This window comes from Camelus dromedarius, chromosome 1 (assembly GCF_036321535.1).
Source record: "Camelus dromedarius isolate mCamDro1 chromosome 1, mCamDro1.pat, whole genome shotgun sequence".
NCBI lineage: Eukaryota > Metazoa > Chordata > Mammalia > Artiodactyla > Camelidae > Camelus > Camelus dromedarius.
In genome coordinates, this window is record NC_087436.1 from 54281273 (window position 1) to 54306221 (window position 24949).

A 24949-nucleotide genomic window follows, 5' to 3' on the forward strand; every position below is an offset into this window, starting at 1 on the left:
TGCTGACAGCTCATAGAGCTGGAAGCATCCACAACTCTATGAAGCCTTTAAAAATAGAATTTTGTTATATTATAACCTGGATTTTAACAAATAAGTCATTTATAACAAATAAAAAATCTGGATTTTGTTATATTTTGAATGGATTTATTTGGTAAGAATGTGGTCTTCTGTAAACTACTCATTCCCTCTAAAGCTAGAGTCATCCAATGAGCAGTTCATTCCTTGAACTTGTTAACTTCTACCCCTACACAGTAAAAATGACAAAAATGCTTTTGAATGTCTTTATTTCATAATTTCTAATACCGCATATGATAATAATAAAGTTTTCATGAAGACAAATTATTTTTCAGCTTCAATAAATACAAAAATCACATGAAATAATAATGCTGGCATAGATATTCGGAAGATTCCACATTTTACAAAATGTGAACTGTGATTTTTCTGTTTTTGAAAGTGGTAGAATCTATTTTCTTTTGAGTGACTAGGTATGAATAATATCATGAAGAAAAGAGTGGAGAAGCACCAACTTCAGCATTTAGGGTAGCAAAGCACATACTTTCAAAGATACAGTATGTGAGAGATGGATTTTTTAGTAGATTAGTGTTCCTCAAAAAATTAACAAAGAAATACCTAAATATCCTACCAGGTGTTAAATTCTGAAGTATTAAATATGAAAATCAAATTCTGAAATAAAAACAGTGAAGTATATAAAGTGGGAAAATAAATTATCATCCCTTTTGTATATATAAAGAATGGTACTGCTGGTTCTATGGTTTAAATTATTAAATGAATACAAATGGCTAAATTGTATAATAAATCAGAAGGAGTATAATATCACAAGGATTAACTAATTGCTAATTAAATTTTTAGATTACCAGCATTCTCTAGTCTATTTGTTTATATCTTCAGTACGTATAACAAATTATGATATGTAAGAGAGTTTGGATCATTTTACGTAGGAAGAGTATTTATTAACCCAGGATTGCCACCTAATCAATTTAAATAGTTATTGTGCATATATTTCTATTTCATGTATTTATAAGTAAGTATTGACAAATAATACTATGTAATTGACCAAATACATATTATTGAGATTACAACCTAGTAGTTAGGAAACTGAACAGGAATTGTTGTCAGAATTTGACATTACAGTATAGCTAATAACTTGCCCCCAATATATTTAGATAATGTATGCAGATCTATTTACTTTCCTAGAGGTTCATATAATCAACCCTTTTTCCATTTTAATATCTTGTTGACTTAAAGTCTTTTATTATGAATCATTAAATTTTTAAAAATGAATATATGTCTCTCTGTTTAACGACAGAGCAATGCTAATGAGGTTCATTGCAGACTTATTTATAGTGCACCTTGTATTGATAAAAATAAATGATATATACCTTTTACTCCTTCTTTCAACATGTTTTTTGGAATTCACAGGTCAGTGGAACTTCTGATGAACTATCTAACTTGACTAACCAATATGCTGCTTTCTTATCAAGAACAGAAAGAACTACTAAACCATCAGATATGGTAAGAAGGCTCCTCTATAACTAAATGTTTTTATAATCTAGGAATCATAGAAGAGATTGCATAACAAAAACATTACATTAGGACCTGAGAGAGGTACCCGGTAGCCTGCTCTAACATCTTCATGTAGTATACTTCCATATTTTTGAAGTTCAATGAAATTCTTGAAGCTAAACAGAAGTATAACATTGCTCTGTAGGAAAACATTACATAGACATCTCCTAGAGGGTCAGAGAGCATTCATTCTTAGGACATATAGAAAAATTGACTTGTGTTGTATATAAAGTAGGTTTACTTTAGGTTCAACTCAGTTTACTCATAAGTGCAAACTTTTTCCCTTTTCAATTTGAATCTATCTTGAAACTTAAGATGCTTCAGTGACATTTTTTACTCTGTTAATCTGTATTTTAACTGTGTTGATATAAATTTTTCCATTTTTTCCATAAATTTCCACTTTTATAAATAGCTAATATTGAATAAATTAAAGTAAGTAAAGCAGCTGAAATTTAAAAATGTGTACTTAACTATTTGGTTCAGATTAAGTTTACTTAAAAGATCAAAGTGAAATTTAAAATTAAAAAATTTAGACTTGTGTGTATAAGTATTGTTAAAATAAATTTTTATAGAAATTGGACTGTCATTGTAAGATATTATTAGTAACAAATTAACAAAACAGGATCATCAACCAGGTTTTGAAATGTAGCCAGTCAACTGGAGAAGTAGCATTGCTTGCTGAAATGAAATTCTACTAGTTGCACAATGCCAGGAGTTCATTTATAATGTTTTTAATGGTGAAGTAACTGGTACAAGATTAGAATGAACTAATTTAAAGGAAGTATAAATGCAATGCTAGTTAAGTTAATATAGCTGTGAATATCTAGGAAATCATAGGAACTAGATTAATTTAGTAAGAGCCATTCAGGAATGGACTTACTTTTTTCTGAGACATCAGTTGACTGAATCTGAGAGATGGCATCAAAGTTAGCATCATGGTCTGTGAGATTTTTTGTAACTTAAAGTTCAAAAGACAGTTTAAAATCATCTAGCAGTGTCTTGACATTTAAGAGACTCTCATAATTGTTAAATAAGTGTATTGTTTTAATAGATTATTTCTCATCTTGAGGAATTTTAGGGTTGTGTTATGTTTCTCAAGTGAGTCATACTTGTATGCACCTTTGGATCCACTGTGAAGTATGTCTTAAGTAACTTATTACCAATATAAAGCTTTTTAGCTTAGAGATATTCAGAATGGATTCATAGTTATTTCTGTCAGTATATTGTAGCTACTAGGAAAAGACAATGCAGATCTCTGATGGTTCCCATAACAATGCGTATGTATATATTATACTTCATGTTTGTAGTGAAAAAAGATGATGGAGATCTGCTCTAAAGGAAGATGAGTTGCTCTACCAATTACTTTCATCTAAGTTACATTTTCCTCTTTTATCTTTGTCTTCACTGCATCTGGAAACTCCTTTTTAGTACTGTCTTTTTTTTCAGTATGAAACACTTGCATTTAAAAGTATTGGGTTGGGAGGAGGGTATAGCTCAAGTGATAAGAGTGTGTGCTTAGCTTACATGAGGTCCTGGGTTCAATACCCAGTACCTCCATTAAAAAAAATTAAACAGATAAACCTAATCATGACCCCTTCCCCCTTCAAAAAACTAAAAAAACACCTTCAAACATTAAAAAAAAGTATTGAGTGGGACTCTGCTTATGCAAGAAGTAAAATAGTTTAGTTCCATAGAATACTTTGGTTTTTGAATCCCTTTCACAAACAAAAATACCCTTCAAACATGTAAGTGTCTTATATATGTCTAATGAAAAATTCAAATTACTGATCTTGGATCAATATTGATCTCAAACTTATGAAATAATGGAATTAATTTTATAATTTTTATGTCAAATCAAAGTATTAGAAAATTTACCTCCTACATATTTTAAATTTTATATTTATCGATATATTGCAGTCTTGAAGGTTGGCATATAGTTTAATTTTCAACATGTTACATATAAGTTTTACATAAAAATATTTAAAAACCCGGACATTGGTTTCACGTGAGAGAGCATATACATCTCCCTTCCTTTTACAAGGTCCCAATGAAATAATTATTTTTTTAAACTACAACATAAGCATTAATTGAATATAAGAAGACAGAGAGATTGAAAATATGATAAATGGAGGCTAGACGCAGCCAAACACCTGTTTTTTAGGCATTCCAGAAGCAGAACGCTGAGACAGTAGTTGGGAGTCGTTGATGTAAAAAGCAGTAAGTTGTCTTGAGCAGAATAAAGACATGTCTTCAATTAGAAGATCTCAACAAAATGCCTCGTAGGGTAAACTTTAAAAGACATACATTCTTTTTACCTTCTTTTGCATTTTCAGAAGGCTGGAAATAAAGCAAATGCCCTTGAAGCTTCCACAGAGAAAAGTAACAGGGTCACCTACAATGGGATGAGAAACATAATCACATCAACACTTTCTCAGCAGCATTAACAACAATTCAGAGCGAGGAAATGATGGAAAAGCATTTTCAAAAATTTCTAAGGGGAAATAATTTTAGATATAGAATTCTGCCTCTACTCAAATTTTCAGTTAAATGAATCAAGAAAATAATTTTTTGACACACAAGAGCTTGGAAATTTACACCCCATATGTGAAGATGCTCCAGCAAAATAAAAAAAGCAAACGAGAGGGTGATATAAACTTGGAGAAGAATAGAAACTGAGCATTTCTGGATGAAGTAGAGAAAAGTGAGTACAAAGTAACAAAGAAGGGATTTTTAGTTCATGCTTGAGACATTTTTCAAGAATCAGGTTTGGTGATGACAGAGCTTTATTTAAGTCTCTGTGTTTGGCTACACTAATTGGTTCAATAGGGAATAATTATGATATTCTAAATTCTGTTTTAATAATGATTGATTTGAAAGCAATCTGTACACATTGCAGAGGACTTAATTATAGTATAAAAATATAAATACTAGAAACCTTAATGTCATTAATAAAATAATAAAATCAAGAGGTGAAAGGTGGGAGGCAGTAAAATATGCTAGATTTCTTATTTCCTAGTGCAGAGTTATCAGATGTTGTCAAAAAATTGACAAATTACAGTATAGGTCCTTATACTAAGCTTGTAATAATAGTAGGTACCAAACAAAAAAACAAACAAACTAAAAAACCCAGTTACTATTAAAATGAATTATTTCTGGGAATGGAACCAGGGAGAGATCGAGGACAATTTTACTGTTTATTTTAGACTCTTGCATATGATTGGATTTTTATTTTTGATATTTATGCATTTGAAGTGGTATTATCACATACTGGTACATGGACTGACCCATTCTCTGCAAACAACCAAATTTCTAGACAAAATAGAAACAAAACACATATATGAATGCTTCCAAGAATTAGAAAGAAAAAAGGAGTACTCGGGCTAAAGGCTGAATTAAGGAGGGACCTAGAATGGCAAGTAGAGCACTGAAGCCAACTTTCACCCTGAGGACATTTGCCTGCCAACCAGGTGACTTTGAGTTTTAATTTTCATAGTCTCAAAGGCCTCCAGAGAATGAGACAAAGCCTAAGACTCTCACAGTGGGTAGTCTCAAAGAAGATTCTTAATACAGTTAAGACTTCAGAGGGTAACCTAGGCAGGTTAAGAGTGAAATGCAAGCAAATCTTTCCTTACACACCAAATGCTTTAAAGGAAGATGGCTGGTGTTGAACTTCCTAGTTGTGAATGTATGTTAAGGGAATCACCCCTGAGATACTGTTACATTTCACCTTCATTCAGTGAGGTGAATTGTTAAAAAACACAAAATGCCTGTCTGTCACAGATATTAATGACATTAATTTTATTAATAATAAGAACTAATGCTCAGATAGTGCTTGTTCTATGCCATGCACAATTCCACATGTATATTAATTCATTTGAGTACTGTAATTATGATCATCTTTAAAAATGAGGAAACTGAGGCACAGAGTTTAAAGTTTTTAAATGGCAGTTAGAATTCAAACCAAGGGAGTCCATCAATAGAATCTACTCTTTTAAGGGTCTTTTTTGCACTGCTTTTCTCTGGCTTTAAGAATTAGCTCAACTGAAATAAATATGATAGTATAATAAATGATTTTTGTGATCTAGAACAAAGAGATATGACTGTAAGGATCTCAGACATTATTATAAGGGATACATCTTTTTTTTTTTTTTTGGAAATGTAACTTGCTTAACAGAAACTGATGGAGGATTCAGCATCATGAACCCATGAACAATACTGAAGTTAATAACTTTCCTCCAGTTATTTAGAGGCCAAAAATAAACTAATGGCTATAAATTTAGTGGGAAAGTCATTGAAAGAATTTGGTATGCTTGCTTAGATTGAATCATGGCTCAGAAAGGGGCATCATTTAGCGAATGACAACCGGTATTAAAAAATATCCCCCAAATTACACCAATGTTTTATAAAAATTAACAAATGACTTGAAATGTATTAGAATTATTTGATAAACAATTGCACCACAACTCTTATCACTTGATGAATAGTTTTTATAATATTTAGAGTTGAGAAGGGATTTTTAAAAAATAAATTATGATTTATATATTTATTTATATTCATTTGACTTGTTAAATATTTTGAATATCACTGCAGAATAGGTAAAAATTTAAGAGCAAAAGCTTTGGCATCAGAGAAATGCTTTTGTAGTCTCTGCTCCACCTTCTAGACACATTAGCATAGGCAACATCTCTGTTTCTTCAAATGTTAAATAGGAATAATAAATTAAGTAGGGATAACCTGATAGGGCCATGGTAAGAACTAAGTGTATTATTGCTTACAACACTTATTTCATTGTGTTACCCATAGTAAGCTATAAGTTATTTAGCTATAAAAATTGTGAATGGCAGGTTATGGCTCAAAGCTAAGTCAATCTCATTTCAAAACCTATGGTCTCTTTTCATCATTCCATAATATTAATAAGGAGCAGGTATAAAAATATGGTAATGTCTTTGATTTTTACACTTACTTGTAAGTGATATTCACCCTCTTCACCCAGAGGCACCCTCCGTCTCGCATGGTGTTGCTAGGTCAGGATGAAAAGAGACAGAAAAATGTTCAATATTTGACTTTGGAAACATTTCTTGAAGCTTATTTCAGAGACCATAGTTGTGGGGGCTGTGGCTCTATAATGGAGCTTTAAAAATAATGAAAAGTGTCTTCTAATTTTCACTTTCCTTTGAATATTCTAGAACTAGAGGTAGGCTAAGAAGTTCAAGTTTTGTATTAGTTAGCTATTTCTGAATAATAAACTCAAAATCTTAGTGGCATATACTAAAAAGCATTTATTACTTACTTGCAAGTTTGCAGGTCTGCTATGGAAGCTTGCTTCAAGCTGCAATTTTGCTGGGGAAACCATGCTTCATGCTACCACTTGACAGATGTGACTCTTGGGACCAGTTGGATACTTGGGGCATGTTCTTCTCATGGGGATGGGAGAAATATAAGGGTATTACTATAGGAAAAGAGAATAGGAAAATGGCAGGATAATGGAATTTTCCTGCTACACTGAATGAGAAAGCCCTTCCTAGACTAGAAGAAAAGGACAGAGAAAGGCAGCAGAGCAAGGGAGTTGAGATTTGAGTTTGAGGCCTGTTCCATGCTCGCCCACATTGCAGGTGAACTCTGGTAAGATTGGGGGTTGAGTAGTAGTGTTGGAAATATGTGGGGACTCAGGCTGAGAAATCCCAGAGATGATGAAGTGTGATTTGCACTCATATCTGAAAGCCTGGGAGGGTGCTAGAGTAATACCTTCCTTTCCTCATACAGCGTAGCTCCTGCAGACAGAAGAGTTTTTGTGCTCTATTCAGGCAAAGAGGGCCAATGTCAATCAGGGTCTAGTCAGGAGACAGAACCACACTAGTTATTTTGAAATAAATACAAGGAATTGTGGATATTGGAGAACTCAAAAAGGCAAAGAGAGAACGCTGAAGTATCACAGTAGTAGTAACAAGCAATGCTACCATCCTTAGACCTTGGGGGAAAAAGGGAATAGGTTGGAATTATTATTACTTGGAAGCTTGGAGAGACCTTTTGTTAATGGGATTTATACTTCTGAAGAGGTAGCACAGCTTAGCCAGTGCTAGTGTCTCAGGAGCTCAGAAGAAGATCCCTTGGGCCTGGAACACAGACCCTTGGGATCCAGGAGATAGTAAAACTATATTAGAAATGGATTTCAGCTGAACTATTTCATAAGAATCAAAGTTCTTCTGACTAAAAACTATACTCTGTTACCCTCAATCAATCTTTCTTTTCTTGTAACATCTTGCTGGGACAGTCATAGAAAGTTCTTAGACTTTTAGGTAGTTTTTAGAGTTCATTGTATTGTTTAGTCAGTTTGCTTGTTGGTATCTTCTGTCAGTCACCTAACCATTGATGGAGGAGGGCACATTAAAGTGAATTTTCTTACTGCAGGCCCATCAATGCAAGTAAAGGATTTTAGGCAAATGATTTCTGATACACTGAAGAGTGAGTTGGTCACAGTGCACTTAGATCCTTCCTGTCCTTCCATTACATTTTAATGTCTCTATATAAGTTTTTCATTTAATTGTCTAATTTCCTGAGATCAGAAAATGCATTTGATAAACAGCAAGAAGAAGTGCCACTGGATGCCACTTCATCAAAGCACAGAAAGAGCAGTGAAGGCAACTGCTGAGCAAGAGACACTGATAAATTGGATTCTAGTAGCCTGCCTTTTGATTGGGTACAATTGCCTGTCACTACTACACAGATTGTGAGAAGGCAGTTCCCTAGTTTTTTATTATTTTTACTTGTCCTACAGAAATCTCAGAAGTAAATAATCACTTCATGAACAAATGATTTTATCTTTATTCTTTGGCTGATAAAAATTTGTGCACTTTCACATGTTTTGAGAATGAAATCTGTCCTAACTTTGAAGACACCACGTTCATTTAAAATAAACATCAGCAGAATGACTCATACTCTGCATAATCTCTGAGATTTAGACTGTTTGTGGCATCCATTCCAACTGATTCCTACATTTTATATCAACCAGTCACTGTTTGGTAGCTTATATGAGAATTGAAAGAGAAAAATATGTTAAAAGTGGTATGGAGATTAGTCATGACCTTAACTCCATCATTTAAGTCTTTGATGCCAACATGACTATATATATGCAACCCAGCACATAGTGTAATGAAGGCATTAATACTATTGAAACCTCTATATAATAAATTCATGACTAATGAAACATGACATTTAGAAATTGACTTCAAATGTCTAATTATCTTACTTAGAATGCACATATTCATGAGAAGTAAACCTTGTTTTAGTATATTTAAATGTTTAAGAATTCATCTTTTTTTAAAATTACCTCCACTGATGAAGAAAGCTATAGACTGCAACTCTGACTTTAATTATAGAAATCTGATCCCACTGACATGGGCATCATAGTCATCTTTTGACCAATTCAGAATATTAAACTCTTGAGTGTCTGGTCATCATTATATACAAAAGTATGTATTAATAGTCTTTCTGTTGGCATCTCTGGGGGCAAACAATAGTTCCATTGTATTATTACGGATTTCTAAGGGAAAGGGCATTTTTCCATCACATAAATTTAAAATGTAGCTACTAAGTAACATTATCTTAGTATCATCATCACAAGTACATAGGGAACAAATATAGAAAACTGAAACAGGTTCCTATAAGTTAAAATGACATTGCTAGAAAAATAGAGAGAAAAAGAGGGGAAAGGAAAAAGGCCAGAGATGTGAGGAGGAATATAAAGAAGAGAGATAATGGAAAGAAGTACTCATATTATAAAGTCTGAAAGGGTAGAGTAATGCAAGAAAAAACTAAAGTAGAAGCATGTTGGAAAACTTGCAACTAGATTTAGTTGCTACTATGGGAAGGAACTGCTGCTTCTGGAATGAAGCAGACCCAGTGGAAGAAACTCCTTCATTTACCAGCCTTGTAAAGACCCTCTGCAAGCACCACCTATTGGTAGGTTTTGCAGGTTTCCAGGATTGGAGCTGGAACAAATCTGGTACATTTCAACATTTGACTACTTAGCATCCATATTCATCTTTCTACTCATATTTGAAATTACATATGATATTCCAAACAACTCTGTGTTTCTTCCTAAAACAGTACAACTGTCTTTTGTGTAACAAAAATTTTCTCATTGTGCAAAATGAGGTGACACAAGTTTACAGCAGTGATTGTCTTCATCTCTGGGCAAATTTAGTCATAGCCCATCTAAATACTTTGTTATCTAAATACTGTTGTAATTGTTAAGGTATAATTGTTACCTAAATGCTAAATCATACTTTTTAATTTTAATAAGCCTTTTAGAAAATGAAAAGGAGGTGGAGAGGGAAAATGAAAACAACACACACACACACGCACATGCACATACAAGGAAATTTATATGAATGACTGACAATCCTTATTCTTAACTGGTTCAAGGCTGCAGATGATATTTCTGACTTCTTTCTGCTATCACCCTCTCATTGTTCCCTTGGCCCACAATAAGAATGTCAGCTGTTCAGGGTTTGTTGTCTGATAGATGACCAAGCCTTCACTTTTGAAGGATACAAATCCTTAGTGATCCTTTTTTTTTTTTTCCCGATTGATAACAATTTTCCATCAATTCTTAATATTGGAGGTAGAAGTATTAAGAGGAATCTCAGAGAATATTCTGAGTTCTTCCTGTCCTCTCTGTGTAGCAGCATCTCAGATTCTACTTGTTAATTGTGACAAATCACCCAGTCAATAGAGTAAGCTCTACTTTGTTTCAGTGGCATAGGGACCCCAAAGTGCTAGTTGCCCATCTTAACTTTCAATTCTGCAGAACCAGAGTCATGTCTCTAAGTGGAAGCTTTCCTGCTTTGGGAATCAAGTCTTATAAATAAATAGAGCTCAAAGTTATGCAGATAAGAGGCAAAAACTTTGTTGAGTGTGTTGTTAGGTAAAATAATGAGAAGAGGTATTGCCACATGTGTGCTTGGACACTCTCCTCTCAAGGTCTTGTCTCTCAATTGGCACCATAATTGAGTTTTCAGGAGGCCCTTCTGTTGTTCATTTAGGTCAGCTGCTTTTAAGTGGTGAGAGTCTATTAGACCTCATGCATTCTATGAGCAGAAGCTCATTGCTACATTTCTTTAGCTATTAAATGAGTTCCTTGACCAGAAATAATGTTGCCTAGAATACTGTAACAGTAAATAAGCCATTCTGTAAGTCCAAGGAAGGCAGTGTTGGCAAAAGAATTATTGGCAGGGAAGACAAATGAGGTCCATTCTTGTCATGACCTTTTTAGGTTTTGCAGTCAATGTTATAATGGGTTCTTAAAAGTAAGTGTCAGCTGCGGGAGGCTGGAGAGGGATCTGAGGAGGTGAGCTGCCTAACTGGAAAAAGGCGCAAGGAGCCAACATGGAGCAAAACAGCACTTTATTGTAGTATAAACAGGTGGCCCACGTAGCTGGCGGCATTCAGGTGTAGGCACTTGTCCTTTTATAATGCTAGTGGCGCATGCGTAGTGTTCATAGTGCTGAGTCACACTACTGGCGCATGCGTATTGTTCATAATGCTGACTCATGCTCCTGGCGCATGCGTACATTTATCTCTTACCAGGTGCGAGCTGTTGTGAACTTCGGCCTTGGCCCGACGGCGTACTCACTTAAGGCTAATGACAGAGTAAGGGTTCTTAATTCCCCAGTTCCTTCAAATAATTTTTTTTTTCAAGATTGAGGTATTCTTTTGAAATGTTTGTAAGAATTCACTGTTTGAAGCCTTCTGGACCTGTTGTTTGTGGGAAGATTTTTTAAGAAGATTCAATTCCCTCACGTATTCTTCACTTGTTTCTGAGGCTTGGTATTGGACCTTGTTGACTCTGGATAGACCGCCCCTTTCAGGCTTAGCCAGTTAATAGAAATAGCCAATCGCTCTTTTGCCAACGTGCCTTTTCTATGCAGATAAGCCAATCCAGAGCTCACACCACCAACCACCTCTTCTCTGGGACACTCTCACTTGGAGCCACCGTTCTTCTGCTCTGATCACCCCAGGTCAGGTACCAGGCAGCTAAGGTTAGCCCCCTAGCCCAGGACCCTGCTGAAGTTTTTCAAACTAGCCAATTTTAAGCCTGTATGCCCTGCCTCACCTGTTCCTTCCTGTGGAAACCACAGTAAAGGCTCTCACCCGTGTTTTTGCCTCACTTCTGCGTCCTGACCAGCCGGTTGCTTCCCGGTGTGGCTTCCGATGCCGTGGCATGCTTCCTCCTTTTAGGACGGGTGAGTATAACAAACTCTCTTTTCAGTGGCGGTCATCTACTGACCTGTTGGCTTCGCATACTTAAATAATAATAAAACCTGCATTTTAAATACCTTAGTAGATATTGGACCATTTATATTTTGTATTTCTTTTTTCTACTTTTATTAATTCAACTTTGTGAGAAATATATCCATTTCTTGCAAATTGTCAAGTAGATTTTCTTAAAGTTAATTGTATTTCCTTTTTATTTTTTTTTTGGTTTCTAAGCTCTATAGCGATGCCCTTTTATTACCCCCTGATATTGGTAATTTGTTTCCTTCTCTTCTTTCCTTCCTTTTTTTCTGTAATCAGTCTTACTAGGTGTTTATCAATATTTATCTTTTTTAAAAAAGGAAACCTTTGACTTTTTTGATTTTTTTTCTATTATGTGTTTATTTTCTATTTCATTGATTATAATTTCTTCCTTTGCACTTCCCCTTAAGTTTGATTTGTTCTTTTTCTGGTTTTTGAAATGGAATCTAAATCAATAATTTTCAGCTTTCCTTCTTTTTTGAGTATATGTATTTTTAAGGCAATACATTTCCTTTATACACTGCTTTGTTCTACACATTTTATGTTTTTTTGTTTGTTTGTTTTCACTTAGTTAAAACATTCTTTAACTCACATTTTGGCCTATTTAGAAAAGTATTGTTTAATTTCCACGGAGTTGGCTTTTTTTCTAACTCTTTGTTAGTGATTTCAGGCTTGCTTCCATTATGGAAATAGAGCATATGATCAATTTTTTTGTGTGTATGTGAAAGGAATGACCCATCACTTTGTGATATCTGTAGACCTTTCCTTAATGCATAAAAATATTCCTAACAATGCATACTATTTCACCTGCTGGCTCTCTAATCTCATGAGATAGAACACATTAGGAGCTGCAGACTTTATTTTGAACATCCTGATTATCGCCAACAATTATTTTTAAGTTTTCAGAATCTATTTTTATGAATCAATATATGGATTTTAATTTTCAGTAGCAAAGTTAGTTTTTCACAGAAAAGGTGGGCATTAAATAAGAGTTGAGTATTTTTCCTCAGTCTTTTGGAATATCATTACTCAAGAATATCTTTTAAAACATCTTTATTTCACTTTGAATCACTCTGTTGGACATTTATTTAAGAACATTGCTGTATGGTTGGTTTTTAATGTCTTTATATATGCATATCTTAGCCTTAGAGAGATGGTTTATACCCTAAAGTTGAAAATTCTATCTTCATTGTTGCCCTTCATGGTTTGGTATCAATGCTAAGTACACAGTTGGTTCTCAGCATATACTTTTACATTTAAGAAAGAATATAAATCAATTAAACTTTTTAAAATCAATTAAAAAAAAAAACTAACCAAAAAAGAAAATACAAATTGAAGTCTGCTCTTTTCCTCTGAGCAGTACCTGCCTCAAAGGAAGAATAGATGTACATAATTTTGAAATATTTAATTAGTCTAAAAAAGAGATGGAATCTTTGACAAACTGATATATAGTCTAAAAGAAACACTTGACATTGTTTACATAAAAGTTTAGAGACTGGGTGTATCTTTCACATTATACCTTTCATAGTCTGTTTTAGTGTTTTTGTGCCTAGAATTTCTGAGGCCCAAGGCTGCTTGAGGCTAGAGTATTTCTAGCCTCTGTATCAATACAGCTTGTAAGATGTATCTTTACATGAATATGAATATACTTTTTAAATATTAAATTTATTGTATTTATATAAAATGCTACCATGTATATTGTTTTAATTTTTCACTGTTATGTTTTGAGTTTTTCTTAGCCAGGTAAGATAAAAATGAAAAAAAATATAAAAGTCATTAAAATTGTTTGCCAGTGTTATATATGTGTTCAGATTTTCTCAATTTGTTCCCCTATTTCCAAAATCCTTCCCTGACCTAGCACTTTATTTTCCTGGTCACTTATCCCATCTCATCTATACTTTCTTGCTAGTTCAATGTGCTAATTCTTTTTTATATGGTGGTGAGCCACCATTACAGTGCTTCTAACTGAGCTTCAGAGAATCCTCAGATTAGTTGTGTTTACCTTAAAAGTAATTTCTAGAAATATATGATGAGCATCAACTTAACTTGATAAGAATTTTCTCTCAGATAAAGATTACTCTGAAAACAGCTCTGTAGATGGAGGTTTTCTTGTTTGTTGGTATTCAAGTATTATTTAATTATCCAGTTCAGGTAAATCATTTCAAAGAATTAGTTATTTTGCATGTTTAGATCTAGATCTTATAACTTAGAAATTTTGAAAATTTTATTTTTAGTATCTGTTCTAAAAGTACAGTTTTGATATAAGCTTGAACATTCTTAGAATTGATTTGCAATTATAATTTTATGTTACTTTTGATTAAAATAAACACTCAAAATCACAAAGCAACCTAGAAAATATATTATTGTAAATGTTAAAATTTGTCTTCAACTTGCTCATTTAAATTTGCTTATTACATTTAATATCTTCACACTTAAATTTAAAATTTAGCATAAGATTGTATAGAAAAATTTGGGGTTTATATATGCACTAGAAGTTTTAAAATTTGTAACACACTGATTCTGTCTGATGTTTGTTACATTTAAAAACACAGTGATACCCATGTATTGAAAATGGATTTTAGTATTTAATCTGTAATGTGTAGGTGTATGGCCCACCATTAATGACCTTTGGGAATATAAACACTTAGAGTTACCTGTTACCATTGAACTGAAATCTTAAGTGAGATTTTAAAGCTGTACTGCTGTCATTACACCATTGAGGAGCAGAAGTTGCTCTGTAGTTCAAGGAGACAGATCATTTATGTATACATCCCATCCTTTCCCCTGACCTCAGACATACGTCCAACTACCTATCTGATATCTCCACTTGGATTTCTAATTAGTACTTGGGTTGAATTACCCAAACCCAGTTAATTATTATAACTTTTTTATTTCCTCTAATTCCAGACAAATAGCATAAAAGTACCTTAAAACACAACTCAAGTGAGGAAATAAGTCAGAGAAAGTTTTTGAAGGAAGTAAACTTGGAGCTGATTCTTAATTTAGTGGATTGAGAGAGATGTACAAAAAGGACACATTTGTTATATTCCCGGGATAGCTGTTTATCCTCTTTCGTTTCTTGTTCCTGTTTCTATCACGACTATCTGGATTTTCCTTGAAGCCTAAATTGCACAAATTCCCTTCAGGATGAAGCTTATTTTTAACATCATTGTAAAATACCTGTTCTGTTGTCAGTATTCTTGGAAGAAACATACCAGTGTGAATTTATTTTGTTCAAAGAGTTATTTATTAGAAACTATTATTACTTCAAGCTTTATCATAAAGTTGCCCCTTTCCTCTTCAGAATTGTATTATTGGATTATTATTACAACTAGATTCTCTATTTGCTGGTAGATCCAAAATTATATGCCAGCTGGTTAGGCCAGTGTTTCTTGGCCCTGGCTTAAAAAGCTTCTTAGAATCAGCTAGAGAGTATTAACAAATGCTGATGCCAAGACCCCACCCCTAGATGTTATAAATTAACTGTTGTGAGGTGGGGCCCAAGTATCCATATTTTTTAAAGCTCTCAGACAATGTTAATATAAGTGCATATTGAAAACTGAGTTGGACTATCCTATAATTTACACTAAATTTTACTCAGTGTTAACCCTCTTTGCTTTCTAATTAGTTTAATTTCAAACACTTGTTCACTAGTTCATTTGCTTATTCATTAATTCAGACATTCAATATATACTTATTAAGGGTCTATCATGAGTAATTCTAGGTGGTATGAACACAGAGGTGGACAAGACAAGATGTAGATTTTAGCTCTCATGGAAGTAATACTTTAGTGCAGAAGTAATAAAGGCCTTAAGTCAAAAAAGTTATATGATGTGATCTTTTTGTTGTTGTTGATGTTGTGAGTCAGTAACAGAATAGAGTACTGTGAAAGAGAAGAGTGACGGAGATTGGGTGTGAGTTAAATCTCCCAGAATGTTTCTCTGATGAAATGACGTTTGAGTTAGGATCTAAGGAATGAGAAGAAGCCGATGGTGAGAAGAGGCCGAGGAAGTTTGAACCAGACAGAAGGATCATTTAGTATCAGACCCCTGAGGAGGGAGAGACTTTATATTTTTGAGGAAAAGAAAGGAAACTAGATGGATAACTTTCAGATGAGAAAAATCAGTTCCTATTTGAATTGATGTTCCCTCAATGATAATGTATCATTTCCCTTTGATCTATTTCAAGATTTCCTTTTTTTTGTCTTTGGTTTTTAGCAATTTGATTATGGTGTGTTTGGGTAGAGATTTACATGGGTTTATCTTGTTTGACATTCTTGGATCTGTTGGTTTTTATCTTTGATCAGATTTAGGAATTTTTAGTAATTATTCCTTCAAATGTACACATTATCCCTGCACGCTTTCTTTTTTCCTTTCGAGGAGAATCTTTGTAGTGTGATTCTGTTCTGTCCTGTTTGTATGTTACCCAGTGGCCAATTTGAAGCCTGTCTCTGCCCTATAGTTTCTACAGCACCAAGTGGGGCATGGGAGAGGTATCATTTCTTTTGTGCAGTGCATGGATGCTCCATAGGGCTCTGCCTGACAGTCTCCCTGCAACATCAGATGGGGAAGAGGCAGGGTGCAGATTCTTTTGAAGTAGAATGAGTATAGTCAAAAGTCCCACAGGGACTTCTTCCTGGTTCTTTGGTTAGAGAGAACAGGCTTTTCTTGAGGCTGGTTTTTTTTTTTTTTTTTTTCCTTCCTTGTTTTTCCTTCATGTGTCAGTTGGCATTTTCAGGGTATGAGCTGCACTGTGTCTAGGCTAGGATGTATAGGAGGGAAAAAAAGAAAAACACTTAGGGGGTTAACTACCAGGTCTTCCTTTGAGTCCTGAGGTTCTTAGTCCACTTTATTTTCTCTACTTTTCAGGGTTTCTAATAGCTATATTTGATCTAGGGTTTTAATTTTAATTTGCAGGATTAGGGTCGCATGTGCTTATTCCATTTTGTCTGAAACGGAAACTCTCCTATTTAGTTTTCACAGCTGGCTCTCCCTGTCCACTGTCTTGCATCTGTACCTGTTTGCCTTTTGTATATCTTTGGAGAAATTCAGGTCCCTTGCCCACTTTTTAAAGTGGGTTATTTGTATTTTTGCTATTGAGCTTTATGAGTTCTTTATATGTTTTGCATATTAATCTGTTATCAAATATATGGTTTGCAAATAGTTTTTCCCATCCTGTAGTTTGTCTTTTTACTTTGATTTTTTAAAATTTCTTGATAATGTTTATTATATTTAAGGTAAAAACATAACACTGATCTTTAGAATAAAAAAATGAACATCTCCATCATGTATCTTTGTTCCCAATGATCTCTTTCAGTTAGATCTGTGAAATAATACAGAGCGCAATGTCAATATACCCTTCATTTCAAAGGCCAAAAAAATAGGGATTAAGCAGTGAGATCATTTCTATTAGATTTTATATTAGTATCAATTAATGAGTTAGTCAACCTTAGTTGATTGTTTTTCTAAGTGAGTATCAGTTAATTTAATCTCACCCAAATGAATGGGTCTATTCTGGTTGTTCAATGTGATAGAGAAACTCTGCAGGTAAGAAGTATTCAAGGTATTCCACTGTATCTGGGGTAGTGTCATAATGGTAGTGTCCACCTCCTCCATGATAACTGAAACAATGAGTGTGCTTCAACTGCAAATCAAACCCTGGGTCTCTGGAGACAGAAACTGGCAGACAAACCAAAGGAGCCTTCATCTCATGAAAATGCAACCATTTATTCACCTCTTCATCAGAGTTCAATGAGCAGGAAGAAAATTCTGCAGGCATAATGTGAGTCTTCACTTTTCCCTTCTGAATTACAAAAGTACCTCCCATCCCTACGGGCTTACCTCCATAATGTTTTTCAAGAGTCTGTCTCATACAAGTCCCAAAGTTAAGCTTTCCAGTTCTTCTTTTGTCCTGCACCTCAACGACCTTTCCAGATTGGCCCTCACTGGCAAATAGATTAGCCAGTAGTGCAAACCCAAAGTCATGATATTTCTCACTATGTTTCTCCAGTAGGCACCCTCCATCTGCAGGGTTAACATGAGCAAAGGGACTTCCATTCACAAGAGGTTTGTGTTCACTTTCTGTTTGAATAACTGGCATAAACTCAGAATTGAATCCAAGAGTCTGAAATGGGCCTGCTCCCGCACCAAGAATAAAAGCCCCAGGAGACTGGACTTCTTTTGCGATCTTATTTAGATCATAAACCTTTTTTTTTTTTTTTTTATTTACTAGAGGCAGTAAATAAGGCACACCTCCTACGTCTGTAATTCTAGTTTTCCCACAGATGCCTTTTACAGGAAAGGTAAATGGCTCCTTAGTCAAATCAGGGCAATCAGCTATAGAGACCTGGACATCAGCAAAGTTCTCCTTCAGCCCCTTCTGCAGAACTCCAACAAGCTCCTCTAGACTTGGCACATGGGAAGAATACTCAGCACAAGCCATTTTCTTTCTTCCTTAGGTGCGAGGATGTAGAAAATAAAGCTACTGTAGGCTGATTATCACAGGAGTTCACAGTGCACTGAGCTTGAACAGCTGCTGCTCCGATTGGTTAGGGAAGCCTACACCTGAAGCCTCCACTTGCCTCAGTTTTTACTGTGTTGATAGTTTCCTTTGCTGTGCAGGAGTTTTTTGGTTTGATGTTGTCCCATTTGTTTATTTATTTATTTTTTTTTGTTGCTGGGGCTTTAGATGTCATATCCAAAATATCATTATCAAGACCCATGTTCCTTTGTTTTCTTCTGGGAGTTTCATGTCTTGTGTTTAAGTCTTTAATCCATTTTGTGTAATTTTTTGGTGAGTAGTGTAAGACATAAGTCCAGTTTAATTCTTTTACATGTGAATATCTAATTATCTCAGTACCATTTATTGAAGACTGTCTTCTCTCTCTTGAGGGCTCTTGGCTCCCTTGTCAAATATTAGTTTACGTTATATGTTTGGGTTTATTTCTAGGCTCATGATTCTGTTCTGTTGGTCTATTTGTTTTAATGCCAGTACCATACTGTTTTGATGGCTATTGCTTTATAGTAAAGCTTGAAATCAAGAAGTGTGATACCTTCTGCTTCGTTCTTCTTTCTCAGGATTTCTTTGGCTATTCGGGGTCTTTTAGGGTTCCATATAAATTTTAGGAGTGTTTTTTCTACTTCTGTAAAAATTGCCTTTGGAATCTTGACAAGGATTTCATTGAATCTATAGATGGCTTTTGATAATATTGACATTTTAACAATGTTAATTCTTTTAATTCATGAACACAGATATCTTTCCATTTAGTTGTGTCTTCAATTTCTTTCATCAATGCCTTGTAGTTTTCAGCATAGAGATCTTTCATCTTCTTAATTGAATTTATTTCTAATTTATTGTTTTTGATGCTATTATAAATGGTATTGATTTATTTATTTCCTTTTCAGATATTTTATTGTTACTGTATAGAAACACCACTGATTTTTGTATGTTAATATAGCTTGCAACTTTACTTAAATTATCTCTAACAGTTTTTGGTTGAGTCTTTAGTTTTCTATATAAAAAATCATGTCATTTGCAAATAGAGACAACTTTGCTCCTTCCTTTCCAATTCTGATACTTTTATTTCTTATTTTTGCCTGATTGCTTTAGCTAGAACTTCCTCTACTATGTTGAATAGAAGTAGTGAGAGTGGGCACCTTTGTCTTGTTCCCGATCTTAGAGAAAAAGCTTTCATCATTTCACTACTGAGTATGGTGTTAGCTGTGGACTTGCCATACATGATCTTTATTATATTGAAATATGTTCCTTCTATGCCTAATTTGTTAAGACTTTTTATAGGATAAATGTATGTTGAATTTTGTCAAATGCTTTTTTGGCATCTATTGAGATGATCATATGATTTCTTTTCTTTCATTCTATTAATGTGATATTTCATATTGATTAATTTGTGTATGTTTCTTCTCTGGTAGTGACCTTTTCTGGTTTTAGTATCAGGATAATGCTGGCCTTGTAAAATGAGTTTGGGAACATTCCCTCCTCTTCAGTTTTTGGAAGAATTTGAGAAGGACTGGTGTTCATTCTTCTTTAAATATTTGGTAAAATTCACTAGTGAAGGCATTTGGTCCTAGGCTTTTCTGTTTTGGGATATTTAAAATTACTGATTCAATCTCTTTACTAGTAATTAGCCTATTCAAATTTTTTATTTCTTACTGATTCAGTTTTGGTAAGTTGTATGTTTCTAAAAATTTCCCATTTCTCTTAGGTTGTGCAGTTTGTTGGTGTACAGTTGTTTATAGTGGCCTCTCATGATCCTTTGAATTTCTGTGATATCAGTTGTAATGTTTCCTTTTTACAATTTTGTTGATTGGAGTCCTTTTCTCCTTTTTTTCCTTGGTTAGTCTAGGTAAAGGTTTGTCAATTTTATCTTTTCAAAGAACTAAATTTGGGGGAGTAGGTATAGCTCAGTGGCAGAGTGCATGCTTAGCATTCATGAGGTCTTGGATTCAGTCCCCAGTGATACCATTAACAATAAATAAAATTAAAAAAAATAGTACATTCTTACTGCAAGTATATCCCAAATATCAAAGGATCAACTTTTAGTTTGGTTAATCTTTTATATATATTTTTTGTTGTCTAGTTCATTGATTTCTGCTCTAATCTTTGTAATTTATTTTCTTCTAACTTTGGGCTCAGTTTTTTCTTATTTTTCTAGTTCCTTTAAGTGTAGGGTTAGGTTGTTTATTTGGAATCTTAATGTAGTTTATTCCTATAAACTTTCCTTTTAGAAGTGCTGGTATGTTGTGTTTACATTTCATTGATCTCAAGAAATTTTTTAATTTCCCCTTTAATTTCTTTGATCTGTTGATTGTTCAGGAGAGTATTGTTTAATTTCCATGTGTTCATTAAAATTTCAGTTTTCTTCTTATTATTGATTTCCAGTTTCATGCCATTGTGGTCAGAGAAGATGCTTGGTATGATTTTAGTCTTCTTGAATTTGCTAAGATTTGTTTTGTGCCTAACATATGCTCTATTCTAGAAAATGTTTCATATGCTTTTGAGAAGAATGTGTATTCTTCTGTTGTTGGAGAGAATGTTCTGTCTACGGCTATTAGATCCATTTGGTCTGTAGTGTTGTTCAGATCAACTGTTCCATTGTTGCTTCTCTGTCTGGATGATCTATCCATTATTGAAATTATGGTATTAAAGTCCCAACTATTATTATTTTACTGTATTCTTATTTTAGCTGTTAGTTTTTGCTTTATATATTTAGGTACTCCAATGTTGGATGAATAAATATTTATAATTGTTATATCTTCTTGCTGTGTTGATCTTTATATATAATGACCTTCTCTCTTTTTACCATTTTTAGTTTAAAATCTATTTTGTCTAATATAAGTATAGCTATGCCTGCTTTCTTTCTGGTTACCATTTGCTTGAAATATCCTTTTCTGTCCTTTCACTGTTAGTTTCTGTGTCTTTAAGGCTAAAGTGAGTCTCTTGTAGACAGCATATTGTTGGATCTTGTTTTTCTTTTTTAATCCATTCAGTCTTTTGATTGGAGAATTTAATCCATTTACAATTAAAATAATTATTGATAGGTAAGGACTTAGTAGTATTGCCATTTTGTTAACGTTTTCTGGTGGTTTTGTAGATCCATTGTTACTCGTTTCTTATCTTGCTGTCTTTTTTTGTGTTTTGATGTCTTCTGGTATCAGTATACTTTGACTTCTTGATTGTGTTCTTTTGTGTAATTACTACAAGATTTTCCCCTGTAGTTATCGTTAGGTTTACATAAAATATTTTAAACTATCAGCCTATTTTAAACTGTTAACTTCAATGGAATTCATATACTTTACACTTCTACTTTTTCTCCCACATTTTAATATTGTGTTACTATTAACAGATAGTTGTATTTATGGTTGTTTTTACCACTTAAATTTAAACTACAGCTGTGAATTTATGCATCTTCATTACCTTGTTGCAGAATCTACCTATGACTATGTATTTACTGTTACCAGTGAGATTTATACTACTTATTTGTGTTTTTATGATGTTAATTATCATTCTTTTACTTGCACCAAAGAACTCCCTTTAGCATTTTTTGTCTCCTTTAAAATTAAACAGATTTATTTTCAAAGTGATAAGAAGTCAGAATTTCAAGGCTTTTCATAAAAGAGCAGTCCCCTTCCCTCATTCTCAAGCAGTAGCCACCCTATATTCTTTCGAATGTTTTTCTTTACTTTCTTTTTAAAGTTTTTATGCAATTTTAAGTCTTACTTTCCTTTTACAGTTATTACAAAATATTGACTATATTCTCTGTATTGTGCAATACCCTTTAGCATTTCTTACAAGGCAAGTCTGGTGGTTATGAGCTCCTTCAGCTTTTGTTTGTTAGGGAAAGTCTTTATCCTTCCTTTATTTCTGAAGGACAGCTTCATCAGGTATAGAATTCTTGGTTCAAAGTTTTTATCTTTAAATATTTTGAATATGTCATTCCGTTCTCTCCTGACATGAGAGGTTCCTATGAGAAATCTATTAGTCGTTTTACAGGGTCACCTTACATGTAATTTCTCTCTTTTCTCTTGCTACTCTTAAAATTCTCTTTTTTGTCTTTGACTTTTGATAATTATAAATTATGTTTCTTGGTATAGCCCTATGTGGGTTTAACCTATTTGAGGAACTTGTGACCTCATGGATCTGGATGTTCCTTTCTCTCCACAGGTTTGGGAACTTTTCAGCCTTTATTTCTGGAATTCCCACAATATGAATATATTTTTTTTATGTGTCCCATAATTCCTGTAGGTTTTCTTCACTCTTTTTCTTTCTATTTTCTTTTTGCTTCTCTGACTAGGTAGATTTCAGTGTCCTGTCCTTCAGTTTACTGATTCTTTCTTCCACATGATTGAGTCTATATTTAAAACTCTATTGAATTTTTCAGTTCAGTAATTATATTTTTTAACTGTAGGTTTCTTATTTTTTTTATTTGTTTTTCTTTTTGATGGTTGCTATTTCCTTGTCACACTTCTTGTTTTGGTCATCCATTGTTTTATTTACCTTAATATTTCCACCGATTTTGTAATTGAGACAGCTATTGGTCTATTAAGTTTTTTTTATTTATAGGAATAATACATAACTGAAGAAATTTTGGAGGATATTAAAGGACAAAGAGCAAGAGAAGTTTATATAGTTCCACCATCTAAAAGTAGCAATTGTTAATGTTTCAGTAAATTTTTCTTTATTGTAGTAATAATAAAATACCTCTTTTGGTATTTTGTTTTTTTCAATCAAGACTGTATCACAATATATAAAATAGATAAACAACAAAGTCCTACTGTATAGCACCAGAAACTATAGTCAATACCTTGTAATAGCTTATAAGGAAAAAGAATATGAAAGGAATATATATATATATATAACTGCATCACTATGCTGTACACCAGAAACTAACACAACATTGTAAACCTACTATACTTTAATAAGAAAAAATTTTTAAACGACTATATCACAAAATGATATAAAGCGTTTTGACTATCATTATTTAATGGCTATAAAATACAAGAATCTTTCATTTGTTCTGAGGAATGCATTGCTAAAGTCCCCTAAAATTCACCTCTCAATTAAGTTAATAATATTCACATAGGAATAAATAGAAAGCTATGGGTTTATTTATATTTAGTGACCATCTGTTGTAATTTAAGAACAGATTAGTAGCTTTAATTTGGAGCCACATCCACCACAGATTTTTAAAAAAGTTTGCCATCATCCCTAACTAGTTATGTAGTGCTTTTTGCAAATCAAGCATCTGCAGTGTCTCTCCTTGTTTACTTTCAATACTTGTTTACTCGTGCCTTTTATGTTTTGTTTTCCATATGTGTCCTGAGATACATAGGCCTTCTTAAGGGGTAATTGACACTTTTGCTTCAGTTAGAATGTTATAGTGTTCATTGGTTCCAGACATAAAATTTTGTATTCATTTTATGTTACTTGATTTAGGTTAATCATGATAATTATGATTCTATCTCTTTTACCACAGTAATTGGTTCAGGTGGGAATTGAAACTAAGCTGGCCCAGAGACTAGCCTAGGACTGTGTTCTGTGGTTGAAGATAAAAAAACAACTTTCTCTTTTTCTGGATTGTATAACAGTTGGAGATAAGGCTGCAGCCATTATCCTCTGATGAAGAAAGCCTGCCTGTAAAAGGAATTGACACATGGAAGAGAACAGGGCTTAAAGAATCAGAGAGACATAGAGTTGAAATCATGATTAAGTCACATCTGAAGCCCAGTCTTATTCTAAAGTGGTGCTGTTTAACCCTGTGTACACTTTGGAAATTATCTGGGAACCTATAAAATAATTATATAATATACGTGTGTGTGTGTGTGTGTGTGTGTGTGTGTGTGTATATACACACACACATACATATCTGGAGTACTCAAGACCATTTAAAACATCATCTCTGGGGAGGGAGGCACTGGAATTGGGATCTGGGGAAAGACATTTTTAAAAACCTCCCCAGGTGATTCTAAAATACAGACAGTGTGAGAACTATTGCTTTTGATTTTCAGTAATATAAGCCCATAATTTTCTTTATTATTTAAGTCTACATATGTTTCTTCTTCTGTTATATGCAACTGAAATCAATCTCAGTAATGCACAAGGAAAGGAGATTTCATTAGAAAAACTTAGGAAGGAAAGTTAGCATGAAAAACATCAGTGAAGAATTCCTATACTAATATCCCAGACTCCAGCTAGGCCTTAGGACTCATTAAAAGAATTTAACAATTATTCAGTTCAGTTTGTTAGGAAAATTGGAAAAAAAGGCAATGGTGCAAACCATTGCAATGAGACAAGAACATGGTAAGTCTTATTAAGAAGATTTAAGTATGGGTTTATAAAAATATTTCTATTTCATATTGGATGGATAATGGAGTATACACAGAACTAGACCTACATGCTCCAAGATCATTCAGTTGGACAAGAAAGAGATATTTTGTCATAAAGTTGACTGTATCCCTTGAAAGATTATGTATTCATAGACTGGATTTATAATTTTTTCTTTTACATTGTAGGTCTATAGACTTTTTATTTCCTTTAGAGTATTTTAAGGGCA

General features: G+C 33.5%; 2 protein-coding genes across 2 annotated transcripts in view; one reads left to right on the forward strand and one right to left on the reverse strand.

Annotated features, from left to right (window-relative positions):
• STPG2 (sperm tail PG-rich repeat containing 2) overlaps positions 1 to 24949 on the forward strand; it is a 440242-nt gene that overhangs the window by 103099 nt on the left and 312194 nt on the right. Inside the window, exon 8 of the mRNA XM_031469154.2 lies at positions 1441 to 1533. The gene's annotated coding sequence lies outside the window, so the exon portion shown is untranslated. The remainder of the gene's footprint in view (positions 1 to 1440; positions 1534 to 24949) is intronic.
• On the reverse strand, positions 17328 to 18395 carry LOC105089586 (ester hydrolase C11orf54 homolog). Its single transcript, XM_064489733.1, has one exon. The coding sequence runs from the start codon at positions 18319 to 18321 to the stop codon at positions 17389 to 17391; it is 933 nt and encodes a 310-aa protein (XP_064345803.1). The 5' UTR covers positions 18322 to 18395; the 3' UTR covers positions 17328 to 17388.